The sequence below is a fragment of the Ahaetulla prasina genome, chromosome 7, assembly GCF_028640845.1.
Source record: "Ahaetulla prasina isolate Xishuangbanna chromosome 7, ASM2864084v1, whole genome shotgun sequence".
In the NCBI taxonomy this organism is placed as follows: Eukaryota; Metazoa; Chordata; class Lepidosauria; order Squamata; family Colubridae; genus Ahaetulla; species Ahaetulla prasina.
Window position 1 is genome coordinate 57,538,378 of NC_080545.1, and position 24,390 is coordinate 57,562,767.

Genomic DNA, 24,390 nt, shown 5'->3' on the forward strand with positions numbered 1-24,390 from the left:
TCCATTGCATTTCTCCATCCTGTTTCTTGCCGTCATATGCAGGGAAACAAAAGTTTTGGGACTTAAAAAAAAAAGTTCAATCAATCAATTCCAACTTCTCGTGAAAAAAGAAAGATCTTGCAAAGTTGGAACTGATCGGTTGAACTTTTTTTTTCTCCCACAAACTTTTGTTTCCCTGCACACGGCAGCGTGTGGAGAAACACAACACAGCTGGAAATCAGGTTAGCAAAGAAATACTTGGGGGAAGAGAGGGAATCTGGACAATGGTGGGTGGGGCAAGATTTACAGCATGGGGCTGCGCTGCAATGGAGAAATGGGAAATGTAGTGGCCAGTGCCAGGGAAGGAGGAGAAGTAGGGAGAAGAAAGAGGGAAAGCGGCTTCCTTCATGCCTGCTGCTCTGTTTCCTGTTTCTCCATTGCAGAGCAGCATCCAGGATTGAAGCAAAGAACAACTTGTTAAATTATTTGAATCCCACCACTGGCTGCAACTTATTGCATTAACATATTATTTCAGATTTTGAAATGAAGGAGGGGATCAGATCATGCAATTAATCTACTAAAGATGATATGGGAGAAAATATTTGTAACTTCTTGGGCTAATTATCAAATAATATATATTATGATTGCTGAAGCTACCAAGGATAAAAACAAAGAGGCCAAGATCAAACAGAGCCATTATCAAATTATGGTAGGCATACCAAATGGTAGACATGCCACAGCTAAGTCAGAGGAACAAGCATAAATCCATTACTACATAAGAGAACAAGAAATGTAGCTTAAGGCCATGGGCTGGATTGTCATACTTTGTGGTAGCTGGTGATTTTTGTTGTTACTTTACCTGTAATGATTATAGTTTTTTTTTTCCTAGAATGTGAAGTCAAATGGGCCGTAGGAAATCTGAGCAACAACAAAGTTAGTGGAGGTGACAGTATTCCAGCTGAGCTATTCAAAATCTTAAAAGACGATGCAATAAAAGTGCTACACTCAATTTGCCAGCAAATTTGGAAAACTCAACACTGGCCACAAAATTGGAAAAGGTCAGTTTACATGGCTTGAAACTCAATATTAAGAAAACTAAAATCATGGCACCTGGCCGTCTCCCTTCCTGGCAAACAGATGGTAAAGAAATGGAGGTAGTGACAGATTTTATTTTCCTGGGCTCCAAGATCACTGCAGATGGGGACTACAGCCAATAAATTAAAAGACACTTGCTCCTGTGGAAGAAAGCTATGGCAAATCTAGACAGCATTCTAAAAAGCAGACACATCACTCTGCCAAAAAAAGTGCATATAGTCAAGGCTATGGTTTTCCCAGTAGCAATGTATGGTTGTGAAAGTTGGACCATAAGAAAGGCTGAGCGCCAAAGAATTGAGGCCTTTGAACTCTGGTGCTGGAGAAGACTCCTGCGAGTCCCTTGGACTGCAAAGCAATCAAACCGGTCAGTCCTAGAGGAAATCAACCCTGACTGCTCTTTAGAAAGTCTGATCCTGAAGATGAAATTCAAATATTTTGGTCACCTAATGAGAAGGAAAAACTCACTGGAGAAGAGCCTAATGCTGGGAAAGATTGAGGGCAAAAGAAGAAGGGGACAACACAGAATTAAATGGCTGGATGGACTCACGGAAGCAGTGGGCGTGAACTTGAATGGACTCTGGGGGATGGTAGAGGACAGGAAAGCCTGGAGGAATGTTGTCCATGGGGTCACAATGGGTCGGACACGACTTTGCAACTAACAACAACAGCTACTGAGTGCTGGCTATGCTTCTAGAGATTTATTGCCATGCCTTGGGTGTTATTCCAATGTTAACACATCTTTAAAATTTTGTCAAAAATTAACTATCTATTGTATGAAACAACATCTGCACACAAGCTTCACTGTAGATGGCAATCAGACTTACTATTTTTTTACTATTTGTCAGGCTACTAATGTCTTTATATTTGGAACTATTGCCCTCTAATGGTTATTGATTTGTTAAAGTAAAAAAATATTTATTCATTCATTTAAATATGCATTTTTTTTCACTTTATTGGCATTTATTATTATTATTATTATTTATTATTTATTAAATTTTTATACCGCCCTTCTCCCGAAGGACTCAGGGCGGTGTACAGCCAAAGATAAGACACAGGATATATACAATTAGAACCAACAATTAAAACGTAGCAAATTACAAGGCTGATAATTTAAAATTTAAAATTTAAAATTTACTAGAGGATGCTCCAGATTTTTAGAAGGCTTATATTTCCAAAATGGCCCAGATTGTATCATTCATAATTAATTTCAAAAGACAAAGCATCGTATCATTTTTTCTTAAGAGAAATGTTACCTAGATAGATAAGTAATGCCTGTAATGGACCCTGTAGGGGAAAGTGTAGAGATATAAAATGGCATGGGAAAAGTATTGATAATTAGCTGTAAAAGATATGGTTGGAATCTGCAATGTGGTTACTATGGAGAAAGGAAGGCAGGCGAGAGTTCCTTTCAGTTTCCAACCTAACTGAGGCCGTCAAGGTATGTTTCTGGAGGAAAGCAAAGAAATGTATCTGATCAAACATGAGTACGAGGCCATATTAAGGATTACCTTTTGACAATAAGAGTGGTAAATCAGATGCAGGAAATATGATAGAAAAGGGCAGAGATATACAGTAGTCCTGAATAAAACAGTGTCACAGTGTATAAAAGAAATCTGGTTAAAGAGGTGATGTCATCTCTCCCCACTCCAGTGGTGGGTTTCAAACAGTTTTACTACCGGTTCTGTGGGCGTGGCTTGGTGGGCGTGGCTTGGTGGGCATGGCAGGGGAAGGATACTGTAAAACCTCCATTCCCACCCCACTCCTGGGGGAAGGATATTCCAAAATCCCCATTTCCTCCTGATCAGCTGGGACTTGGGAGGCAGAGAATAGATGGGGGTGGGGCCAGTCAGAAATTTTTACTAGCGGTTCTCCGAACTACTCAAAATTTCCGCTACCGATTCTCCAGAACTGGTCAGAACCTGCTAAAACCCACCTCTGCCCCACTCCTTCTGCCATGTTAGTTTAGTGGTTCTCAAAATTTGTATCTCTGTTATTGGTATTATTGTTAAGCCATCTCTATCCATTGGACCTGATGGTCTTTGTGCTTACTTTTTTAAAAAACTCTCTAGTAATCTAGCAGAACCCCTAAGTATAATCTTTAATATAGCCTTTAGAACCAGTTCCCTTCCCAGTCTCTGGTCGCTAGCCACAGTCATTCCAGTTTTCAAAAAAGGCGACCCCAGCTTAGTTGATAATTATAGACCTATCTCCCTATGTTGCGTCGCCTGCAAGGTTATGGAATCCATCATCAACCAATCCATTACCTTACACTTAGAAATGCACAACCTTCTCTCAAATAAACAATTTGGCTTCAGGAAAAAATTATCATGCAATCTACAACTTCTCTACTGTAAAAACCTATGGACTACTAATCTTGATCTAGGTAAATCAATAGATGCAATATACATAGACTTCTGCAAAGCTTTTGACTCAGTAGTACATGATAAACTTCTCCTAAAATTAAAATCCTATGGCATTTCAGGACCCTTACACCACTGGATATCTGCTTTTTTGTCAAACAGACAACAAATAGTTAAAATTGGTAATGCTCTTTCAAATCCTGTTCCTGTCAAGAGTGGTGTTCCTCAAGGCAGCGTTCTTGGACCTACTCTCTTTATAATATACATAAATGATCTTTGTATTGATATCTCAAGTAACTGTGTTCTCTTTGCTGATGATGTCAAACTTTTCAACACCACTGACAATGCATCCACAATTCAAAAGGACCTTGATCATCTATCTGCCTGGTCTAAAATTTGGCAACTACAAATTTCAACCAGTAAATGCTCAGTCTTGCACATTGGAAGAAAGAACCCAATCACAAAGTACATGCTTGATGGACATTGCCTCAGATGACCCCACCCTGTCAAAGACCTTGGAGTTTTTACATCTAACGATTTAAGTTCCAAAGCCCACTGCAACTACATAGCTAAGAAGGCTCTAAGAGTTGTCAACTTAATTTTACGTAGCTTCTTTTCAAAAAACACCACGCTACTGACCAGAGCATATAAAACATTTGTTAGGCCAATTCTTGATTACTGCTCTCCTGTCTGGAACCCTTACCATATATCTGACATCAACACAGTTGAGCGTGTCCAAAGGTATTTTACGAGAAGAATTCTCCATTCCTCTGAAACTAATAAAATACCTTATTCCACCAGACTTGATATCTTGGGTCTAGAAAACTTGGAACTTCGTCGCCTTCGACTGGATCTGGGTTTAGCATATAAAATCATCCGTTGTAATGTCCTTCCTGTCAATGACTTTTTTAGTTTCAATAACAATATCACAAGAGCTACAAACAGATTCAAACTCAATGTCAACCGTTCCAGTTTAGATTGCAGAAAACACGATTTCTGTAACAGAATTGTATATACTTGGAATGCATTACCTGACTCTGTGGTTTCTTCTCATAACCCCAAAGGTTTCACTCAAAAACTGTCCACGGTTGACCTCACCACTTTCCTAAGAGGACTCTAAAGGGGCGTGCATAAGAGCACAAACGTGCCTACCGTTCCTGTCCTACTGTTTCTTTCCCTATGTATATATACGTTTTTAGTACCTCATTTCTCCTCATATATACGTTCATATATTTATAACCCTTTATGCAACGCTTGTATATATATATTGTTATGACAAATAAATAAATAAATAAAATAAATAAATAAATAAGTATTGCATCAGTTGAAAGTATTGTGTTATTTGGACACAAAGATAGTATTAGATCTTTTCTTGTATGCAATTTTCCACTATATGGATAGAATGTATGAAGATGTCTTTTAATTATTAACCCTTGCTTTTCTGGCTGATTAAATCAAACAAAAACTTCTCTTGATGTGAAAATCAGTATATGAAATTATAGCCAGTCTCAAGCATTTTACTTCTAAGAAAAGGTCCAGACACATTCTAGCTCCAGACAAATTCAAATGATACTGATTATCTGGACCTATTTCCATAGTGACGAGATTTATTTATTTTATTTGTCACAACAGTATATATAAGCATAAGCATGAAATAACTATACGATATATAAGCATTTATATAAGCATAAGTCTGTAATAACTATATGAAATTTGGATATAATCAAAGTGAACATTAAGACAGGAACGGTAGGCATGTTGGTGCTCTTACGCACGTCCCTTACAGACCTCTTAGGAATGGGATGAGGTCAATAGTAGATAGTTTTTGGTTAAAGCTTTGGGGATTTTGGGAAGAGACCACAGAGTCTGGTAATGCATTCTAGGCATTAACAACTCTGTTACTGAAGTCATATTTTCTGCAATCAAAATTGGAGCGGTTCACATTAAGCTTAAATCTATTGTGTGTCTGTGTATTGTTGTGATTGAAGCTGAAGTAATCTTCAACAGGAAGGACATTGTAACAGATGATTCTATGAGTTAAACTCAGGTCATGTCGAAGGTGGTGGAGTTCTAAATTTTCTAAACCCAGGATTTCAAGTCTGATGGCATAAGGTATTTTGTTGTAATCAGAGGAATGGAGAACTCTTGTAAAATATTTCTGGACACACTCAATTGTATTAATGTCCGAAATGAGGTATGGGTTCCAGACAGACGAGCTGTATTCAAGAATTGATCTAGTGAATGTTTTATATGCTCTGGTTAGTAGTGTAGTATTTCTGGAGAAGAAGCTACGCAAGATTAAGTTTACAACTCTTAAGTCTTTTTTGCGATGTAGTTGCAGTGAGCTTTGGCACTTAGATCATTTGATATGAAAACTCCAAGTTCTTTAACAGGGTGGGGCTCATCTACAAGGTAATGTCCATCGAGCTTGTATTTAGTGTTCAGATTCTTTTTTCCAATGTGTAAGACAGAGCATTTGTTGGTTGAGATGCCGAATCTGTTTTGGATTCCTAGATTGAAATTGGGCAGGGAAAGTTTATCCTTTGTAGTTTTCACCAATTTTTGATAAAATCAACTGTAGTAACTTTCTTGGGCTATCTAGCAGGATTTGATCTGGTGGACTATTTGATAGTAATGTTCCCTTTGTTCTACCTATGTAGTCTGTTAATTTCCTTAATTATCAGCTACAACTTGGTTCAAATATGATTACTGCAGCAAGGAATGCTTTTGCATTATTAAGGTTAGTGTCCCAGCTCTATCTCTATATTTGATACACTTGACAAATGTATGTTTGATGTAAAATCTGAGTTCTCTATAATGTAATTAAATTTATGGCTCCTATACTTAAAAAAAAATACATGAAGCAATCTTCTTGCTAAATCTAGCTCTGATTAGTTCCTGGATGGGGAAGTAATGTATACTATAATTAAGCATACAGGACTGGTGAAGGAAGGAAATAAATAATTACATTCACTTCAACTTGTTTAACCTACTGGTTTTGATTTGATTCCACACTTACTTCCATCCTATATAAAGTTTTAATCTTATTTTAATGTTGTTTCTTGCAATATGTGCTGCAGAGGGACATAAGAATAAATAAGACTACTGTGATTATTTTTTATTGCTTACCCAGAAAAACAGAGAGACTTGTCCAGGCAGTTGCCAGGAGTCAACATGACTTGAAGTCAGACATACATACATGCATGCACTTTAAAGCTTAATTTCCCTTTAATAATCAGAGTTTTTTAATATTAAAGGCCAGCCTGGTTGGATAGACCTATAAAATTTACACTGCTTTGGACTTTCAAGATATAAAATAAGTCTGCAAAGTTGTATGGTCTAGAAATTGAAATGCACATTATCCAATTAGGAAGGTAAAAACCATTTTTTAAAATTTGCATTTATATCCCGCCCTTCTCCGAAGACTCAGGGTGGCTTACACTATGTTAGCAATAGTCTTCATTCTATTTGTATATTTATATACAAAGTCAACTTATTGCCCCCAACAATCTGGGTCCTCATTTTACCTACCTTATAAAGGATGGAAGGCTGAGTCAACCTTGGGCCTGGTGGACTAGAACCTGCAGTAATTGCAGGCAGCTGCTGTTAATAACAGACTGCATTAGCAGTCTGAGCCACAGAGGCCCTTTTTAACAATTTTAACAATTTGTTGTCATATCTGAGAGTTAAAAGATGTTCTCTTCCATTTTTTTATATCTTTCTATTTATTTCCCAACTGAGACAAATTGCAAGGATCTTGTAATAGAAATAGTTATAGAATTATGAATTATTTCTTTTCATTTTGAAATACAAGACAATTTTTTCAAAATTACCTAGAAAATTTGAGATGATAAAGGAAGGCTTATAGGAACATGCATGTCCAACTCAAAACAAGCCCATGAAGGTAAGTTTCCTGACAGCATATGTTTTCAAATTAACAAAAAAAGTGAATATAATATATATTGTAAAATTACTGGTTAAGCTAGAACTGTTCTTATGTGTGTGGATATTTTTGAAGAACACAAGGCTATACTATCAGTATAAATTATTGTTGGTGCAACCCTTACACTGGTGAAAATCCATCAAATTTCATCAAGAAGAAAACTGGACAAAATATCACAGCATAGCACCAGCTTGTTTTAGGGTGAAAGAAAAGGTTCCAAGTACCAGTGGAGAAAACAGTTACTCTATATAACATAACGTAATAACAGAGTTGGAAGGGACCTTGGAGGTCTTCTAGTCCAACCTCCTGCCCAGGCAGGAAACCCTACACCATTTCAGACAAATGGCTATCCAACATTTTCTTTAAAATTTCCAGTGTTGGAGCATTCACAACTTCTGCAGGCAAGTTGTTCCACTTATTGATTGTTCTAACTGTCAGGAAATTTCTCCTTAGTTCTAAGTTGCTTCTTTCTTTGATTAGTTTCCACCCACTGCTTCTTGTTCTACTCTCAGGTGCTTTGGAGAATAGTTTGACTCCCTCTTCTTTGTGGCAACCCCTGAGATATTAGAACACTGCTATCATGTCTCCCCTAGTCCTTCTTTTCATTAAACTAGACATACCATACCGAGTTCCTGCATATGTTTTAGCCTCCAATCACATATTGTTGTGAGCTCATATGTGTGGACTTTGATGATTAAAGCACTTTGCATAGAGTGCACTTTATGTAAATATATCTTTACCTAATCCTTATAAAGTTTTCTTTCCAGCCTTCAGATTGTCAGTTAATTACAGTATTCAGAAAATCTTTATGGAAACATGGTCGGAATTAAATATGCTGATGTATATATGCTGATTATTCTCTGGAAGAACATAGAATATTAGTAGCACCGATAGTCATCTTTGCATTACAGTGTTTTCAGTAGCTCCACATTATGGGAGAAGAAAAAACTAGGGTTCCTTTCATTAGTACCATTGTCATTAAAATCATGCTAAACTCTTATTGAAAAAGCAAATTATTCTAAACATCTTTTCTTTTGAGAGAACATATCCCAGCGTTGTTAAGCAGCACATTTGTGCATGCTTTCAAAAGTGATTAAGAAAGAGCCCAGTACTCTCTGCTATTCAACAAATTAGTTCAACTTTGTTCAGATTTTGACAAAAGACTGGAAAATAAATGGCTTTATTGAATAATAGAGATGCGCTTGCTCTCATATGGGATCCAAAGCACTTATGAAGCATGCCTATATTTACTCCCAAACAGTAAATCTTTCAGTCCAGGTTCATGTTAAAACAATTGATTCAGAAATAGGCTTGTTTACATATTTTAATGTAAATGTTTTAGCGCATATACTTCCTGAATTTTAGAATGTTTTTGTCACCTTAGATCTCCAGTTGGATTTCCTGATAACGAAATCATTTGAATTTGAATATTTTGTCCTCTTTTGATGGCGAACCATAGAAGAGCAATATACCATTTCTTTATTCCCTCTTTCCTCTCTTTAAAATTAACTTCCATTTTATCTACTTCCATTTCTTCTGGGCTCTGAAAGGAAAGCATATGAACGTTTTAAAAGGCAATAACATAAAATTTGTAAGTGATAGAGTCAAGGTGGTCTACAACGAACCATAGATCATGACATTAATAATATAAATTGGATTCCTAGCTGTTAGTACATCTTATATTAAAAAATGGGGCTTCACAAACATGAAGAAAGCAATTATTTGAAGTTGCCATATCTTAATGGACCATTACTTCATGTATTACTTGCACTATCCACACTTACTTGTAAAGTAAGTAACTTTTTCCTTAGTCAAGTTTTAATTTTTAATTTATATAAAGAAGGACTACAGACGAGATTGGTCTGTAGCAAGACTTTAGATAGCGTTTTATTTCATAAATTTACCCACTTTCCATTAACAATTAAAAAAAAATATTTTGAACTCTTAAAAATCTCTCTCCATATTCTTGATTGCTTCATTTTTAATACTTGCAGTATATTACTATCACCTTATAAATACCTGAATGCATTTTTTCAGGTTTAGTATATATTTTAGAATGCGGGCTTCTTTTTCTCCAGGCTGGTATATTATACGCTGAAGCACACCTCTCTTTAAAGAAAAAGAAAGAAAAGAAAGTTTTAATTTTTCTCTTTTATAACCTTGACCCTTTCATGCTCCTTAAGCACATATACCAGAATTGTTACCACAACATTTTCTGATATTACATAACAAAAAAATACTATTGAAAAATAGCTTTAATTCTATAGGAAAATGCATTCTATTTTTAACCTGAAATTGTGAACAAGAGTTTTGAAGAAATCTTCTTGTGTACTTAATTCATTAATTTTAATGCATTTTTGGTTATATATATATATATATATATATCACAGTATATATATATATATATATATATATATATATATATATCACAGTATATATATATATATATATATATATATATATATATATATATATCTATATATCTATATCTATATCTATATATATATATATATATATATAGAGAGAGAGAGAGAGAGAGAGAGAGAGAGAGAGAGAGAGAGAGTCTATTCTCTAGGAATACATGGGTGTCTCCCTTCCTTTTATCTCTGCAAGAATTATGTATGACATAGCTTGAGTTGAGAGAGACAGACTGGTCCAGACTCCAAACCTACTTTAATTGGTTTCTGTCTCAGGGTTGCAAATCTGGGCTGAAAACATCAGGATGATCTTTAGATGGCAGCAAAAACATGTTGAACATTTTAAGCTTTAAAGCTCTAGTAATAATTTGGATTTTGTAGCACAAATCATTTTTAAAACACTTTTTTTTAATGCTACAAAGCTATAAATGAAAAGGTTTTTTTAAAATCGAAAACATGTGAGTACAATTTAAACAATTCAGACAAGAATGTACATTAAAAAGCCTACATAATACAAACTAATAACTAAGTACATATGCACACACACAAAAAATCTTACAAGGAAATGGAAGTATTCGAGATTTCTTTACATCATTCAAAGTTACTTTATGAAATGTTTAAATTGGTGATTATATAGGATGGCTGATTTAGCTTCTGTAAAAAAAACTATTCAAATCGACTGGAGAGGCTACTACGCATCCAGATGAAACAAAGAAGATAAAAGCTTTATGAACATGTTGATAACTAGTTGTTTTATGCAATTTATATTCTTTTTGTAGTCTTACAAAAATTGTGAAAGTTTCATTAGTAATTAAGACTAACATACTTTTTGTCAATTTTATTTCTTTTAAATCATGAAAGTTTCATTAACAATTAAGAGCAATGTACTTTTTGTCCATTTAATTTTTTAAAAAATATTTTTCTTCCTTTTTAAATAAGTGTGTTTTAGATCAGCAACTGTTTGTGAGAGTTCAAATCAAATCAAAATTTATTTCCCAGTAGTGACCCAAACCAACTACAGTGTTCAAAATATCACGGGATTTTTATTCTAACTGGACCAAGCACTTGCCAGGATTTCAAGGTTGGCAAGTAATAATTCTCCAATAGGGCCTTCATTGTTAGCTTCCTTGAAAAATATTTAGGAAGGCACATTTAAAATATGGTATACAAATAAAATTCATTAGGTATGAAAAATAATTGTAAAGCATATTGTGTTACTGCACAAAGGCTGAACAAAAAACCACAACAAATAAATCAGATGGGGCACAAAATATTAGGAGAATAAATCTGCTCCATTGAAAATGTTTATTAAGAAATTGCTACATTTCAGTATACAAAATAACAAGTATTGAATTTCATGTAAAGGGCATTCAAACATTCAAACCGAATTGTGATCTAAAGTATGAATGCAACAAAACTATTTGGAAATCTTTAAACAATCAATATTTGCTTCTGAAAAGTTTGGTTTTAACTTTATTAATAATATTTGGAGCAACTAATTTAACAAAGTGAAATAATGATTTCTAGAGATATCAAAATTTCTTAAACAACATGGACAGCATTTTTCTGGTTTGTACAAGTTAAAACTACCAGCTTCTCTGATATATTTTGGGAAGACACTTTTCAGAAGAGGTGACATTGCTATTATATAACCTCTAAAAGCTCACAGTAAAATTCAATTTTGGTGTAATGGACTGATACAGAGGAAATGTAAAAACATATTTTTTTCCCCTGAAAGTGACAGCAGTATAGTATGTTATAATTAGTCTGAATTATCCCAGTCTTCTATTACCAATCCTTTGTGCTATCTACATATTTTTTCCTTTTAAATGTTATTTACCATTTTTGGAGAAAAAAGATAAAAAAATAAAACTAGTGAATGAAGTAACAAATGAACAGGGAGATTAGAAGCATGATAGAATTAATATTAAAATCTATTAGAATAGAATAGAATGAAATAGAATTTTTTATTGGCCAAGTGTGATTGGACACACAAGGAATTTGTTTTGGTGCATACGCTCTCAGTGTACATAAAAGAAAAGGTACGTTCATCAAGAATCATAAGGTACATAATCATATTATATCAATAAATATTCAATAACAAGGATAAACCTGAATTGAAACTTTTCCAGTATTTTTTTTATTTCTAGAAAAAAGATGATCAATGAAAAATAATACTCAACATCCCCACATGACCTAAAGAAGAGGAAATAATTTTGCAGCTGAGTACATTTACATTATCTCTGATAATCCTGGCTTGTGGACTATGCCATAAGCCATAGTTTGCAAACCACAATTGTTGCATTTACATAACACACTAAGGGCAAATATTTCATACACTAAGATTTAGATACAAATCGTAAGTACTAGAGCAAGAAAGAATTAATAATACATCATTAATGTAAAGTGAAATTTCAAAATAATCACAAACAATATTAAAAAATAGTAATGACTGCTACAGTTTGCCTTCTTAGTAAATATGCTCCAGTGAACAGCACTAACAGGCATTTTTAATAGAAAATTAACATTATTGAAAAATGTTTGAATGACCAGTTTCTTGTAACCTCGTTCCTCATTGGAAAAACTGAACTGCAGACGTTGTATAAAACCTAGAATCATATTCATTTAAGTAACAAGTTATTTTAGATAAATCTTTCTCAAAATTAATTCCAAAGGCAATTTATGCAGTTAATAAAATTTAAATCTCATTGTTTCAAATTCATGTTCAAAACAACAGAAGATAAATTTCTCTTCTTTGTAGGGACAAAGTAGCAATGTTGAAAGCTTTAGGACACCGCATTACAGCTGAAAAATCTTTCTGATGAAACAATAGTATTATTTAATTCGCATAGCATCTCATTAGGAAACAAACTGATGCCCCTATCAGAAAGAGATCTTATGAAGCTAGATGCTCACCTGTAGATAAATTCATTTTGGATTCTTTGGCTACCCCAATTTTAGCATAGGTGACATTTTGTGACCTTCCAGCCATTGGAGCACTCAAGGAAATACTTCTCCCATTGGCTCTCTGAGAAGGAACATAAGAGGCATTCTCAGCATTCTTGATTTGATCATTTTGTTGGCAATTCCCTTTACTTTTAGAGTTGGCAGTATGCATTGCTGCAAGAGACAATAAAACAATCAATATTTCCCCCCAACACGTAAGAAACTACTGAGGGCTCAACATATACTGCAAGGATGGGAAATACATTCCAATTTAGTCATCCATGAACCCAGAACATCCCAGCTGGAAACAGACCAGCACTTTGTGGAGGACTTTAAATTATCCATCACTCATATCGAAAAATGAATTAAATACTGAGTCCTAACAGAGAGCTCCATCTTAGTAGAGTGTTTCTGATAATGGAAAATGGTAAAACAGGGCAGACTGTGCTATTTGGAATGATTCAAAAAGTTCCTTTGAAATACCTTTTGCTGTCAAAGGGGCAGGCAGATTTTTGGATTCCTCAGATAGCCATTTCTTTTTCTTTACTCCCTTAAAATGATGCTTCTTGATGCTTTCTGTATGGCTTGTAGCTGGTAAAAAAAATGTTAGGATTGTGCTGTTCAATTCTACAGTAACAATTAGTAAGGAAGCCCACAGACAGACCTATCTACCCCATTAAGTCATTGTTTTACATGATTTCAAGAATAATCTTTCTAGTAGGTTTATGCAACTTATTAAATATCAAAGGAATCATAGTTTGGCTTAGCACACTCTGAATGAGGATTATCTGTGGCCTCCATTAGCACATGAACCAAGAATTCCATTCATAGTTTTAACAATCTTCAAACACTCATCCCTTTATCATGCCCATCTTTGCATGAAATGTTCCCTTCATATCTCCAATTTTCTTGACTAGATCTCTGGTCCTCCCTATTCTATTGTTTTCTTCTATTTCTTTGCACTGTTCATTTAAGAATGCATTCTTATCTCTTCTAGCTATTCTCTGGAATTCTGCATTCAACTGGGTGTATCTTTGTCCTTCTCCCTTGCCTTTTGCTTCTCTTCTTTCCTCAGCTATTTGCAGAGCTTCCTCAGACAGCCATTTTGCTTTCTTGCATTTCTTTTTCTTTGGAATGGTTTTAGTTGCTACCTCTTGTACAATGTTGCGAACCTCCATCCATAGTTCATCAGGCACTCTATCAGATCTAATTCTTTAAATCTATTTGTCACCTCTACTGTATATTCATCAGGGATATGATTTAGTTCATACCTGACTGGCCTGGTGCTTTTCCCTACTTTCTTTAGTTTAAGCCTAAATTTTGCAAGATTTCTTGAGAAATCTCTTAAGAAGTCTCTTGAAAAACCTGTATGCGGGTCAAGAAGCAAAGTGAGAACTGGACACAGAATCACTGATTGGTTCAAAATTGAGAAAGGAGTCCGGCAAGGCTGTATACTATCACCCTGCCTATTTAACTTATATGCAGAACACATCATGAGAAAGGCGGGGCTAGATGAATCAAAAATTGGAATTAAGATTGCCGGAAGAAATATCAACAACCTCAGATATGCAGATGATACCACTCTAATGGCAGAAAGCGAGGAGAAACTAAAGAGCCTCTTGATGCGGGTGAAGGAGGGAAGTGCAAAAGTTGGCTTGAAATTCAACATTAAGAAAACTAAATCACACCTCAACTGATCCCCCCTTCACTTCTACTTACCTTTCCAAGCCTCCTTTTGGCATGTACTGCACATGTGTGCATGTAGAGTGCACATTTGGTGCATCTACGCATGTGCACATAGCACATTTGGTGTGCAGTGCGCATGCGCAGCAAGCAAACCGGTAGAAAACCGGTTCGGATTTCACCACTGTCTCTGGTGTATATTTTAGCCAAAGTCCTTACCAGAATGCTTTAAGACAGCACATATATTTATTTTTCCATTGAGAAAAAAAAAGGTGAGACATGAGTTCTGAATACCTTTGACGTTTAAGCACTTTAACATGGTAAATTGTTTCTCTCCATTGAACATTTTGTTTTGTATCCCTTTAACAAATATATTTCTTTGTGACAAGTAACAATCACCTCCTACAGAGAAAAAGATATAACACAGAATTATCAGAGAAAGTGAAACAATAACAAGAAACATACAAAAGAAAGAAAGAAAAAAATAGTATTCTAGATGTCTGCTCTTTTCCCTTTAAATGGAAAAGCAATGAATGGCAAAATATGCACATGAAACAAAGTTGTTTAAACTAGCAAAATGAAATGTGATTCCATGGTATGAGCATCAATGGATCCTATGTAAAGCCCAAAAGGCAATAACTCTTTCATGTGCCTGAACCATTGAAGTGAAATTGCAAACCTGTAAGGAGATATCTTATTGTTTCTTTTCAAAGGCCTTCTGCTTGTTTTAAACAAACTATAAACACATGCCACATCTAACATAAAAGGAAGAGGTTGGAAAATTTTGCAATCAGTAGCCAGTCAGTTGATATCACACCTAAAATGCTAACTCAAATCATGCTACTTCTTTCTTGCAATTGTACATTCAGAAGAATAACCTACAGCAGGGGTGTCAAACTCACGTCATCCTGGCGGCATCAGGTGACGTATTGAAACTTGTTTTCCCTTCACTAAACCGGGTGTGGGCGTGGCCAGTGCTTGATGCATCTGAGCCGCGGGCCGTGAGTTTGACAGCCCTGGCCTACAAGGAAAAAATATCTCACCTTACAAGGGTTTTTTGGGGGGTGGGTTGGTGGGGGTGGGAGGTTAAGTAAGACATGGGAATATGTTGCATGATGTACACTGCCTTGAGTTATACAGAAATAAAGGGAGGGTGTAAATCCAATCATCATAGTAAGAATAACAACATAAAGTTTTCCTAGTAAAGCAGGAACTTGGCTTATAAGGAAGCCTACGTATAGCTGTATACTTTATGTAACTTTCTCTTTATAAATAACTACAGTGAATGTTTACAAAGGGCTAACATGCAAAAGCAAGAACAAAAAATGATACGAGGCTTATCAGGAGTGCTCACATATTAAGAAATTTGGGGCATTGCATCTCTTAGGGGATAAGAGTTTCTTTTAGAACTGTATTGTTTGTCTGGGAAATAATACTGCAGTATTGTAGTTACTGATACTGTATGAAGCACATGAGAACTCAATTGCTTGGAAATAATTGAACAGACACTCTTCACCTCCATATTCTTTTTTTCTTACAGATGATTACACCAATATCCTTGCTAGGGGCTCCTATTTCTCAAAGGTCTATTCAGCAGCTTTCCCCAACCTGCCACCCAATATTATCTTGCTTGTTCTGATGGAGAATCCTTTTCTTTTGTTCAGAAACCTGCGGCATCTCTATTCAGGAACAACAATGCAGGTGTTTTTGTAATATGTTGATTCAAATCCCAAGTCTCTCCCCCCCACTTTTCCCCTCTTTGTATCTATTGTTGTAGTTTCAATAGAGAAAGGATGCAAAAAGAAGAAGAGAAGAGAAGGCAAATGTAGCTTGCAAATAATCCCAAAGATTCTTTAAATAAAATTAAATAAAGACAGATGGCATTGATTCATTAAATTGGAAAATGAAAAAAGACTGAGCAGATTTTCTGCAAACTAGGTAGTTTGTGTGTGTGTGTGCATGTATCTGAATGCAGGTTGCTGCACACTTATTTCATTGTCAGTTATAAGAATTTAAATGTAGAAATTGTATTTTAAATAATTACCTCCATTTTCAAAGGCACTAAGTTCAGATTTAGAGCAACTGTCCACTGAGGCTGTTATTTTTGTTTGTCTTTCTATAATGTTAAACTTTGATGGAACTGCAACACCATCACCTAGAACAGTGAGAGAGAAAAATCTGGGAAGTTATTAAACTGCATGTAATAGGAATTGTTTTCTATAGGGACAGCTATTATCATAGCATTACTTACTGTTCTGTAAGCTTTAGACCCCTACCTATTGGTAATATGGGGATCATAAGTATGAAATTACTAAGTTCTACTTATCATTTTTTTCTATAATAAGGTGGATTTTCTTAGGAACAATTAATAAAATATGACTAATGAATATTTTACTTAATTCCATGACTGAAGTGTTGGAAATAAATGAACGTAATAATAATGTAAAGTCTTTTAATACTTTAAAAAGCCATCATGTAACACATTTCTAAACATAACTAATTGCATAATGTTCAGTTGAACTTAGAGTAAGTTAGGTTCACATATTATAGTAAATTATAAAAGGACTAATATGACTTTCCATCAACCCATCTAACTATTCAATATACTTTAACTGGAGAAACAAAAGGCTATACTGTATTTCTCTTTTACGTACAAAGATACATAGGAAGCTGTCTTACACCAGATATTTATTCATGTAATTCAGAGTTGGAAAACTAAAACAAGTTAACTATCAAATCCTCTTTCCTGGCTTCCAGGACCCAATAATCAGAAGGCCTCAAGCCTAATAGACAGGAGGCTCCGAATCACCTTTCACATCCCCAGTCTCTCCCTCACTCCCCCAACGAAAATCAGTCCATTTTGGGCATTATCCACTTATTTTGAAATAACATAGTATGCAAAGCCTGTTATAGCCCTTAAGCTGAAATAAGTTATACTCTTGGCACAACCCAATATTTTCAACTCTGACTAGCAGCAACTTTTATACTTAAGTTAGGTTTCTACTCAAATAACTGGCAAATTCCCCATTGTGACATCTGTTAATTGGTACTTTTAGTTGGCAAGTCCAGAGATTGAATTTGGGCTTCTTCCTGGAGTCTACCTCTAAACAAAATGTTAATGTGGATTTTTAACAATGAATAGCATAATTATGAACCGCCTGCTGTTACCTCATGCCTCCCACCGACCCGTACGCTCTCACAGAGAGGGACTTCTCAGGGTGCCGTCCGCCAAGCAATGTCGGCTGGCGGCCCCCAGGGGAAGGTCCTTCTCTGTGGGGGCTCCCACACTCTGGAACGAACTTCCCCCGGGTTTACGCCAAATACCTGACCTTCGGACCTTCCGCCGCGAATTGAAGACACATCTATTTATTCGCGCGGGGCTGGCTTAAATTTTATTGGTTTTAAATTTTTTATTATTAATTTTAAGGGTTTTTTAGTTTTATATATTTTAAAGTTTTTAGGCCAACTATATAATAAGTTTTTTAATCTGTATTTTAATTGTATATTGTACTGTCTATTTTACCTTGGCTGTACACCGCCCTGAGTCCTTCGGGAGAAGGGCGGTATAAAAATCGAATAAATAATAGTAATAATAATAATATTTCTTATCTTTAAAAAGATAAAACAACATTTAAGATCCAAAATTAAAAACTTCAACTGTTCTATTCCTTGCCTTCTTGTAATTCTCTGCATGTTTCCATAGGTTTAATGAGCTCATTCTCCAGCACTGAAGAATTTTTTGTTAAATTATTTTCCTGAGAAGTCTGAATTCTATAATATTCTCCTGTTTCATCCACAAAAAGACAAAAGAAAAAAAAATGCTATTGTTATATCAGCTAAAAAATGCACCAATGTTCTTAGTTGATATAACAATAAGATTCTTACCAGATTTATAGCACATTTCCTTTATTGCCTTTTCTTCTTCTATATCTTCTGGTGTCTTTGACAGTAAATAAGATGCATCTGTATGGAACAATTTTAAGAAGTTATTTCTAATAAAATTCTTTCCAGGCTTTTTCCTGTGCCATATAAAGCAAATCTGAATTTCATTTACATTTATAATACAAAATAAAATCTTTCTTTTACTGACTGAATAGGTTTAAAAGGAAAAGCTAGATTATTTTTTTCTAAAGAACTCCTATTTCCTATGAAGAAGGAGATGCACATTTGCTGGAATGTTACTGACTGTTCCTTTCTTGGCCCCATTCTCTCTGAGTCCCAAGATAGAGTGTATACAACTGGCCCTAAGCTTTCCAGTGCACACATTGACACAAAGGCACAACACAAGTGAAAATGCATGCACCATGTTATTTTGTTACAGGGAAAAACACAGAGATCTTTTTAATGGCTATTAATGAGAAGAACTTAGAAAGAATTCCAGAATCTACATTTTATATGCTTTCCCTTCCTTCTTAATCTTTCCATCTCAACAGTGTTGGAGAGAAATTATGTAAAAGTTCTTCAGACTCTGTCCATCAGTTGAATAAGTCTCTGAAAGCTAGTAAAACAGGGCCAAATGGAATAAGATGACAAAAGAAAGTTCAAAATAAAAAAAAAAGGATAATTTTTCCTGGGACTATGGACAAAATATAAAACATTTTTTTCTTTTAATGACCTTGTAATCACTTGCATCGGAGTCAGGGTGATTGAATGAAACTGAGTGTTTACTGGCCGAATGTCCTTCCTGGCGCCTATGTGGAGTTCGCAGCAGACAATTACTCATTTCGCCCAGAGAAAGAAATATCTGCCACTAACTGAACTCACAGCCTCCTGATTGTGAGGCGAGAGCTCCACCTCTAGGCCACCATGCCACTCACAAAATATAGAACAATAATAATAGAAAAATCCCCATGCAACCCTTTGGAGAGCATTTGGGGAGTCCTTTCAGAATGTTTCATTTTAAGCTCCATTCTAAGTTATCTTCCCTCTTTCTTTCTAATACTGTTGCCCCAGAACTGAGCTCCTTTTAAAGGATTGGAAAGCATTTCCGAAACCATATTTTATTCTACATGAAATATATATAATATGCTTTTATTTCTCAAAGTCTGGATTTACAGATGAAGCAGACATTCTAAACCCATTTATCCACTTTTTAAAGAAGAGCATTCATCTCCTTTTTTAACTTTTTAAACAAATTTAACAGTAGGCAATATTTTAGATGTATATAGGTAGGCGAAGAAAAAGAAAGGCAAGAATATTCATGTTGGGATTTAGTTTTCATCTCTTTCTAAAAGACAAGAAACATGAATGTTTGAAAAAATATTTACATTTTTCTTCTTGTTCTTCCTCTTCTTCCTCCTCAAGATTGATGGTAATAATAAGTGGAGGATGAATAGGCCTTAATGCATTCTCCTGACCTTTTGTGGAATCTTGATTTTGAGCAGGATGAAAAATTCCTTCCTGAACATCCCCTTGCAATGTAGAATCTATAGAAAGTAACTTTAAATTCAGTATAAAACTTTTGGATTGAGACTTTGAAGAGTTTAACAGACTTAACTCATTCATAAAAGCCAAAATAAAATTTAATAATTATATTTAGAATGTATATTATCACCTGAACCATTAACCAAATAAATAATTTGATTAACTTAATAGTATGCAATCCTATTCACAATGACATAAGAAAATTCTTACATATTCAATTGGAATAACTTTCTGTTAAGTAAGATAGGATTTAAGCCTTGGATCATTAAGTGTTCCAGACAGTTAATACATATTATTCTAACTGGCTTCAGTGAAATTTATTGTATTATATGTTTTATGGCAGCAGCAAAGGAAATAAAATATACATTAACTCTGAAAGAAAAGATGTCTTGAAGGAAATGTTTCTTTTAAGATGCTATTCACTCCCCAAAGTATACAAAATTAATTGCATATTACAAAAAAGCAATGTTAAAGAAAAGATCCCATATCATGCTAAGCATTGGTTTTCAACTATGTTCTGACTATATTGCATTAATCCATATTCAATGGTTTATCATTCGTAATGACTGGATCCATGATAAAGCCCCCAACTAAATGAACAAAGCCATATTATTAATATTATAATGAGTAAAAGGTCTATTGCCTTAGTGACCAGTTATTTATTTGCCTGGAATGAAAACAGTCCTGAATTTAAGATGATCCTCAATCCCATAAAAGGAGTAAACCAAACTCATCCAAACATGCAAAAATCTTGTGTAATGCCCAGATTCTTCATTTATACATTTAGAATTCCTATTTTTAGCTAAAAGCAATCCTCAAGTTACATATTCATGAACATAATATAAAATGTAAAAACACCTTTGAGTGCAGCTCAGCTCCTGGGTTGGCCTTGTCTTCTTGAGGTATTTTTCAATTTCCCATTCAACCCTATAATTTCCCTATAATCAACCATCCAAACATTAATTACCTCTAATTCTGATTTTTCTTTGGAGCCCAGAGACAGATAGAAAAAAACAGATTCACATGCAGACAAAATACAATAAAATGATTGTAGTAGCATAAAATATAATAATTACATGATTTGTATGGGAAATCCTTGGTCAGGAACCGCAATTGGTTCCAACAATTCAATTGTTAAGTGAAGTAATCACTAAGTAAAAATCATGTGACCGTAACTCTGTTTATGATTTTACACTGACTTTCCTTTGCTTTACAGTGCCAGAAGAATATACTCCCAAACAACTGAGTGATTATTATTAGAGATTTCCAGAACATGACTCATGATGAAGCCAGGTAAAAGGGCAAATTTTGTTCCACACTGCCTTGTCTGTTGGGATATTTAGCTCAATGCTGGGATAATTAGCAAGAAACATTTTTTTTTTAAAAAAATGCATTCATTGGAGAGGAAGGAATTGCAAGAGGGTAAGCAGACACACAATGGGGAATATATATGAAAAGAAATGCACTGTTTGGCTAGCTCACTTATGGATGTAAGCTATGAGCTGCTTAGGAGGCAAACAACAGCCTTTAGTGTGAATCTGATTAGGGTCTTCTTCTCGTCAGGCAACAGTGTCAGCCAGCCTGAGGGTTCTAATCAACTTATTAAAGCCACAGAGCTAAGCTTAACTTGTGGTTAGCACTTTTAGGGATACACTGTAGTGTGCAGAAAAGAATCTGAAGAAGAGATTGCTTGTTTAGGCAATCTATTCACTTTGTAAAGAGGGAAACAAAAAAGGAGAAGGAAGGAAGGGAGGGAGGGAGGGAGGGAGGAAGGAAGGAAGGAAGGAAGGAAGGAAGGAAGGAAGGAAGGAAGGAAGAAAGAAAGAAAGAAAGAAAGAAAGAAAGAAAGAAAGAAAGAAAGAAAGAAAGAAAGAAAGAAAGAAAAGGACAGGCACAAGACAATGTATATTAATTGTATAGGACAAGGCATGCCTGCCCAGAGCTGAGATGGGCAACTATACAAATTAACTAACTAACTAAATAAATAAAATAAACTGACTTTAATAACCAACATGTAACAGAGAGAGGGGGGGAGAGGGAGGGAGAGGGAGAGGAAGAGGAAGAGGGAGAGATGCTGCAGGCATTGGTCACAAAGTTACTTTTTCATCATCATTGTGATATCCTTTAATATCATGGGCCATTCCATAAATCTGAAAACTTTAACATCTCAATTATTTATTCATTAAATGTATAAACTGCTGGACTCCCAATGACACTTGGTGGTTCACAAGTAAACTACCAGAGCTAAAAAGAAAAAAAGGAAAACATACAATTAGTTAAAACCAGAGTAGCAGAAAAAGATCTCTGTAAAAAGAATAGTCCCATAGCAAAAAAAAAAAAAAAAAAAGCAGAGCTAGAACCAAAAAAAATTACCAATAATTAAAAGATATTGGGTAAAGTATTCCTTCAAAATTAATTTATTTCCCATCTTCATGTTTATTTTATAATTTATTTATATTTATTTATTTATTTATAATTACATTTCTATACCGAACCATCTCCCGAAGGACTCAGGGCAGTGTACAGCCAATATTAAAATACACATAACACTATGATATAAATATAATAAATAAACACTATTTAAAAACAATTTAAAAACAAATATTTAGTGGCCGAATCATTAAAACGGTCGAAGACCGATTAAAAACCCATTAAAATTTCGCTAAAATACATTCTTAGGCTAGTCCCGCTCGGTGAAATAATAAAGTCTTTAGTTCACGTTTGAAGGCCTGGAGGTCGGGGAGTTGGCGTAACCCCGGAGGTAATTCATTCCATAGGGCTGGTGCCGCCACACAGAAGGCCCTCCCCCTGGGGGCCGCCAACCTACATTGTTTGGTCGATGGCACCCTGAAGAGGCCCACTCTGTGGGAGCGCACAGGTCGTTGGGAGGCAGTCGGTGGCAGAAGGCGGTCTCGCAAATACCCCGGTCCTAAGCCATGGAGCGCTTTAAAGGTGGTAACCAAGACCTTGAATTGCACCCGGAAAGCTACCGGCAGCCAGCGCAGGCCACGCAGGATGGGTGTTATATGGGAGCAACGTGGTGCCCCCTCTATCACCTGCGCAGCCGCATTCTGGACTAGCTGGAGCCTTCTGGTGCTCTTCAAGGGGAGCCCCATGTAGAGAGCATTGCAATAGTCCAGGCGGGAAGTGACGAGGGCATGAGTGACCGTGCGTAAGGAGTCCCGATCAAGGAAGGGGCGCAACTGGCGAATCAGGTGAACCTGATAAAATGCTCCCCTGGCGACGGCCGTCAAGTGGTGTTCTAAGGACAGCCAATCGTCCAGGAGAATGCCTAAGTTGCGCACCCTTCCCCTGGGGGGTCAGTATTTCCCCCCCACACACACACAGTCAGCGATGGTGTAAGCTGACTGTACCGGGACTCTGAAACCCACCGCCACTTAGTCTTGGAAGGGTTGAGCTGGAGCCTGTTCCTCCCCATCCAGACCCGCACGGCCTCAGAACACCGGCCCATCACCTCGATGGCTTTGTTGGGGTGGTTCGGGGTGGAAATGTACAGCTGCGTATCATCAGTGTACAGATGATAATCCACCCCGAAACCACGGATAACCTCACCCAGCGGCTTCATATAGATGTTGAACAGGAGAGGCGAGAGAACGGATCCCTGCGGCACCCCACAAGTGAGGCGCCTCAGGGTCGACCTCTGCCCCCCTGCCAACACCGTCTGCGAACGGTCAGAGAGATAGGAGGAGAACCACTGATAAACGGTGCCTCCCACTCCCAATCCCTCCAACCGCCGCAGCAGGATACCATGGTCAATGGTATCAAAAGCCGCTGAGAGATCTAACAGGACCAGGACAGAGGAACATCCCCTGTCCCGAGCCCTCCAGAGGTCATCCACCAACGCGACCAAAGCCATCTCGGTGCTGTACCCGGGTCTGAAACCGGACTGGAACGGGTCCAGATAAACAGTTTCCTCCAGGTGCTGAGGAAGCTGATATGTAAGCCTCTTTTTACATACACTAAGCATGATCACCCATAGAATCACACAAATCTGAATTCCTTCTTTTGAGAAGAGACAAAACAAAGAAAGAAACATATGGAAGACCACGAGGACAAAAGAACCAGAATGTAGGTGATGTGAGAGAAAGGAATACAGATAGTCCTTGACTTATGATCACAACTGAGCCCAAAATTTTTGTTGCTAAGTGAGTTTTGCCCCATTTTATAGCCTTTCTTGCCACAGCTGTTAAGTGATACACTGCAGTTGTTAAGTTAGTACACGGTTGTTAAGTGAATCTTGCTTTCCCATTGATTTTGATTTTGTTGCAAAAGGTGATCACATGGTCATATTCAGGATACAATCATGATAAATATGAACCTGTTATCAAGCTTCCACATTCTTATTACATGACTATGGAGATGCTGCAATTGTTGTAACTGTGACAAACAGTTATAAGTCAACATTTTTGTTACTGTAGCTTAAAATAGTCACTAAATGAATGGTTGTAAGTCAAAGACTACATCTAGTGTAGGGGTGTCAAATTCAAGGCCCATGGGCCAGATCCGGCCACGGGGTGCTTAG

The 24,390-nt window shown here is 36.1% G+C and overlaps 1 protein-coding gene and 1 long non-coding RNA gene across 3 annotated transcripts in view; one reads left to right on the plus strand and one right to left on the minus strand.

Annotated features, from left to right (window-relative positions):
• Window positions 1-8,448: 8,448 nt before the first annotated feature.
• The window catches only part of C7H12orf50 (chromosome 7 C12orf50 homolog), a 39,432-nt gene continuing 23,490 nt past the window's right edge, over window positions 8,449-24,390 (minus strand). The window contains exons 4-12 of one of the 2 annotated variants that reach the window (XM_058189552.1): window positions 19,691-19,849; window positions 18,309-18,386; window positions 18,097-18,207; window positions 16,468-16,578; window positions 14,718-14,825; window positions 13,224-13,331; window positions 12,711-12,914; window positions 9,386-9,486; window positions 8,449-8,920 (exon numbers count right to left, since the gene is read on the minus strand). In XM_058189552.1, the coding sequence (XP_058045535.1) occupies window positions 8,753-8,920; window positions 9,386-9,486; window positions 12,711-12,914; window positions 13,224-13,331; window positions 14,718-14,825; window positions 16,468-16,578; window positions 18,097-18,207; window positions 18,309-18,386; window positions 19,691-19,849 (1,148 nt within the window). In that variant the 3' untranslated portion in view covers window positions 8,449-8,752. The remainder of the gene's footprint in view (window positions 8,921-9,385; window positions 9,487-12,710; window positions 12,915-13,223; window positions 13,332-14,717; window positions 14,826-16,467; window positions 16,579-18,096; window positions 18,208-18,308; window positions 18,387-19,690; window positions 19,850-24,390) is intronic. The other variant, XM_058189553.1, reaches the window with a different exon arrangement.
• The window catches only part of LOC131201596 (uncharacterized), a 28,178-nt gene continuing 19,315 nt past the window's right edge, over window positions 15,528-24,390 (plus strand). The window contains exons 1-2 of the long non-coding RNA XR_009155937.1: window positions 15,528-16,124; window positions 21,064-21,140. This is a non-coding gene — a long non-coding RNA (uncharacterized LOC131201596). The remainder of the gene's footprint in view (window positions 16,125-21,063; window positions 21,141-24,390) is intronic.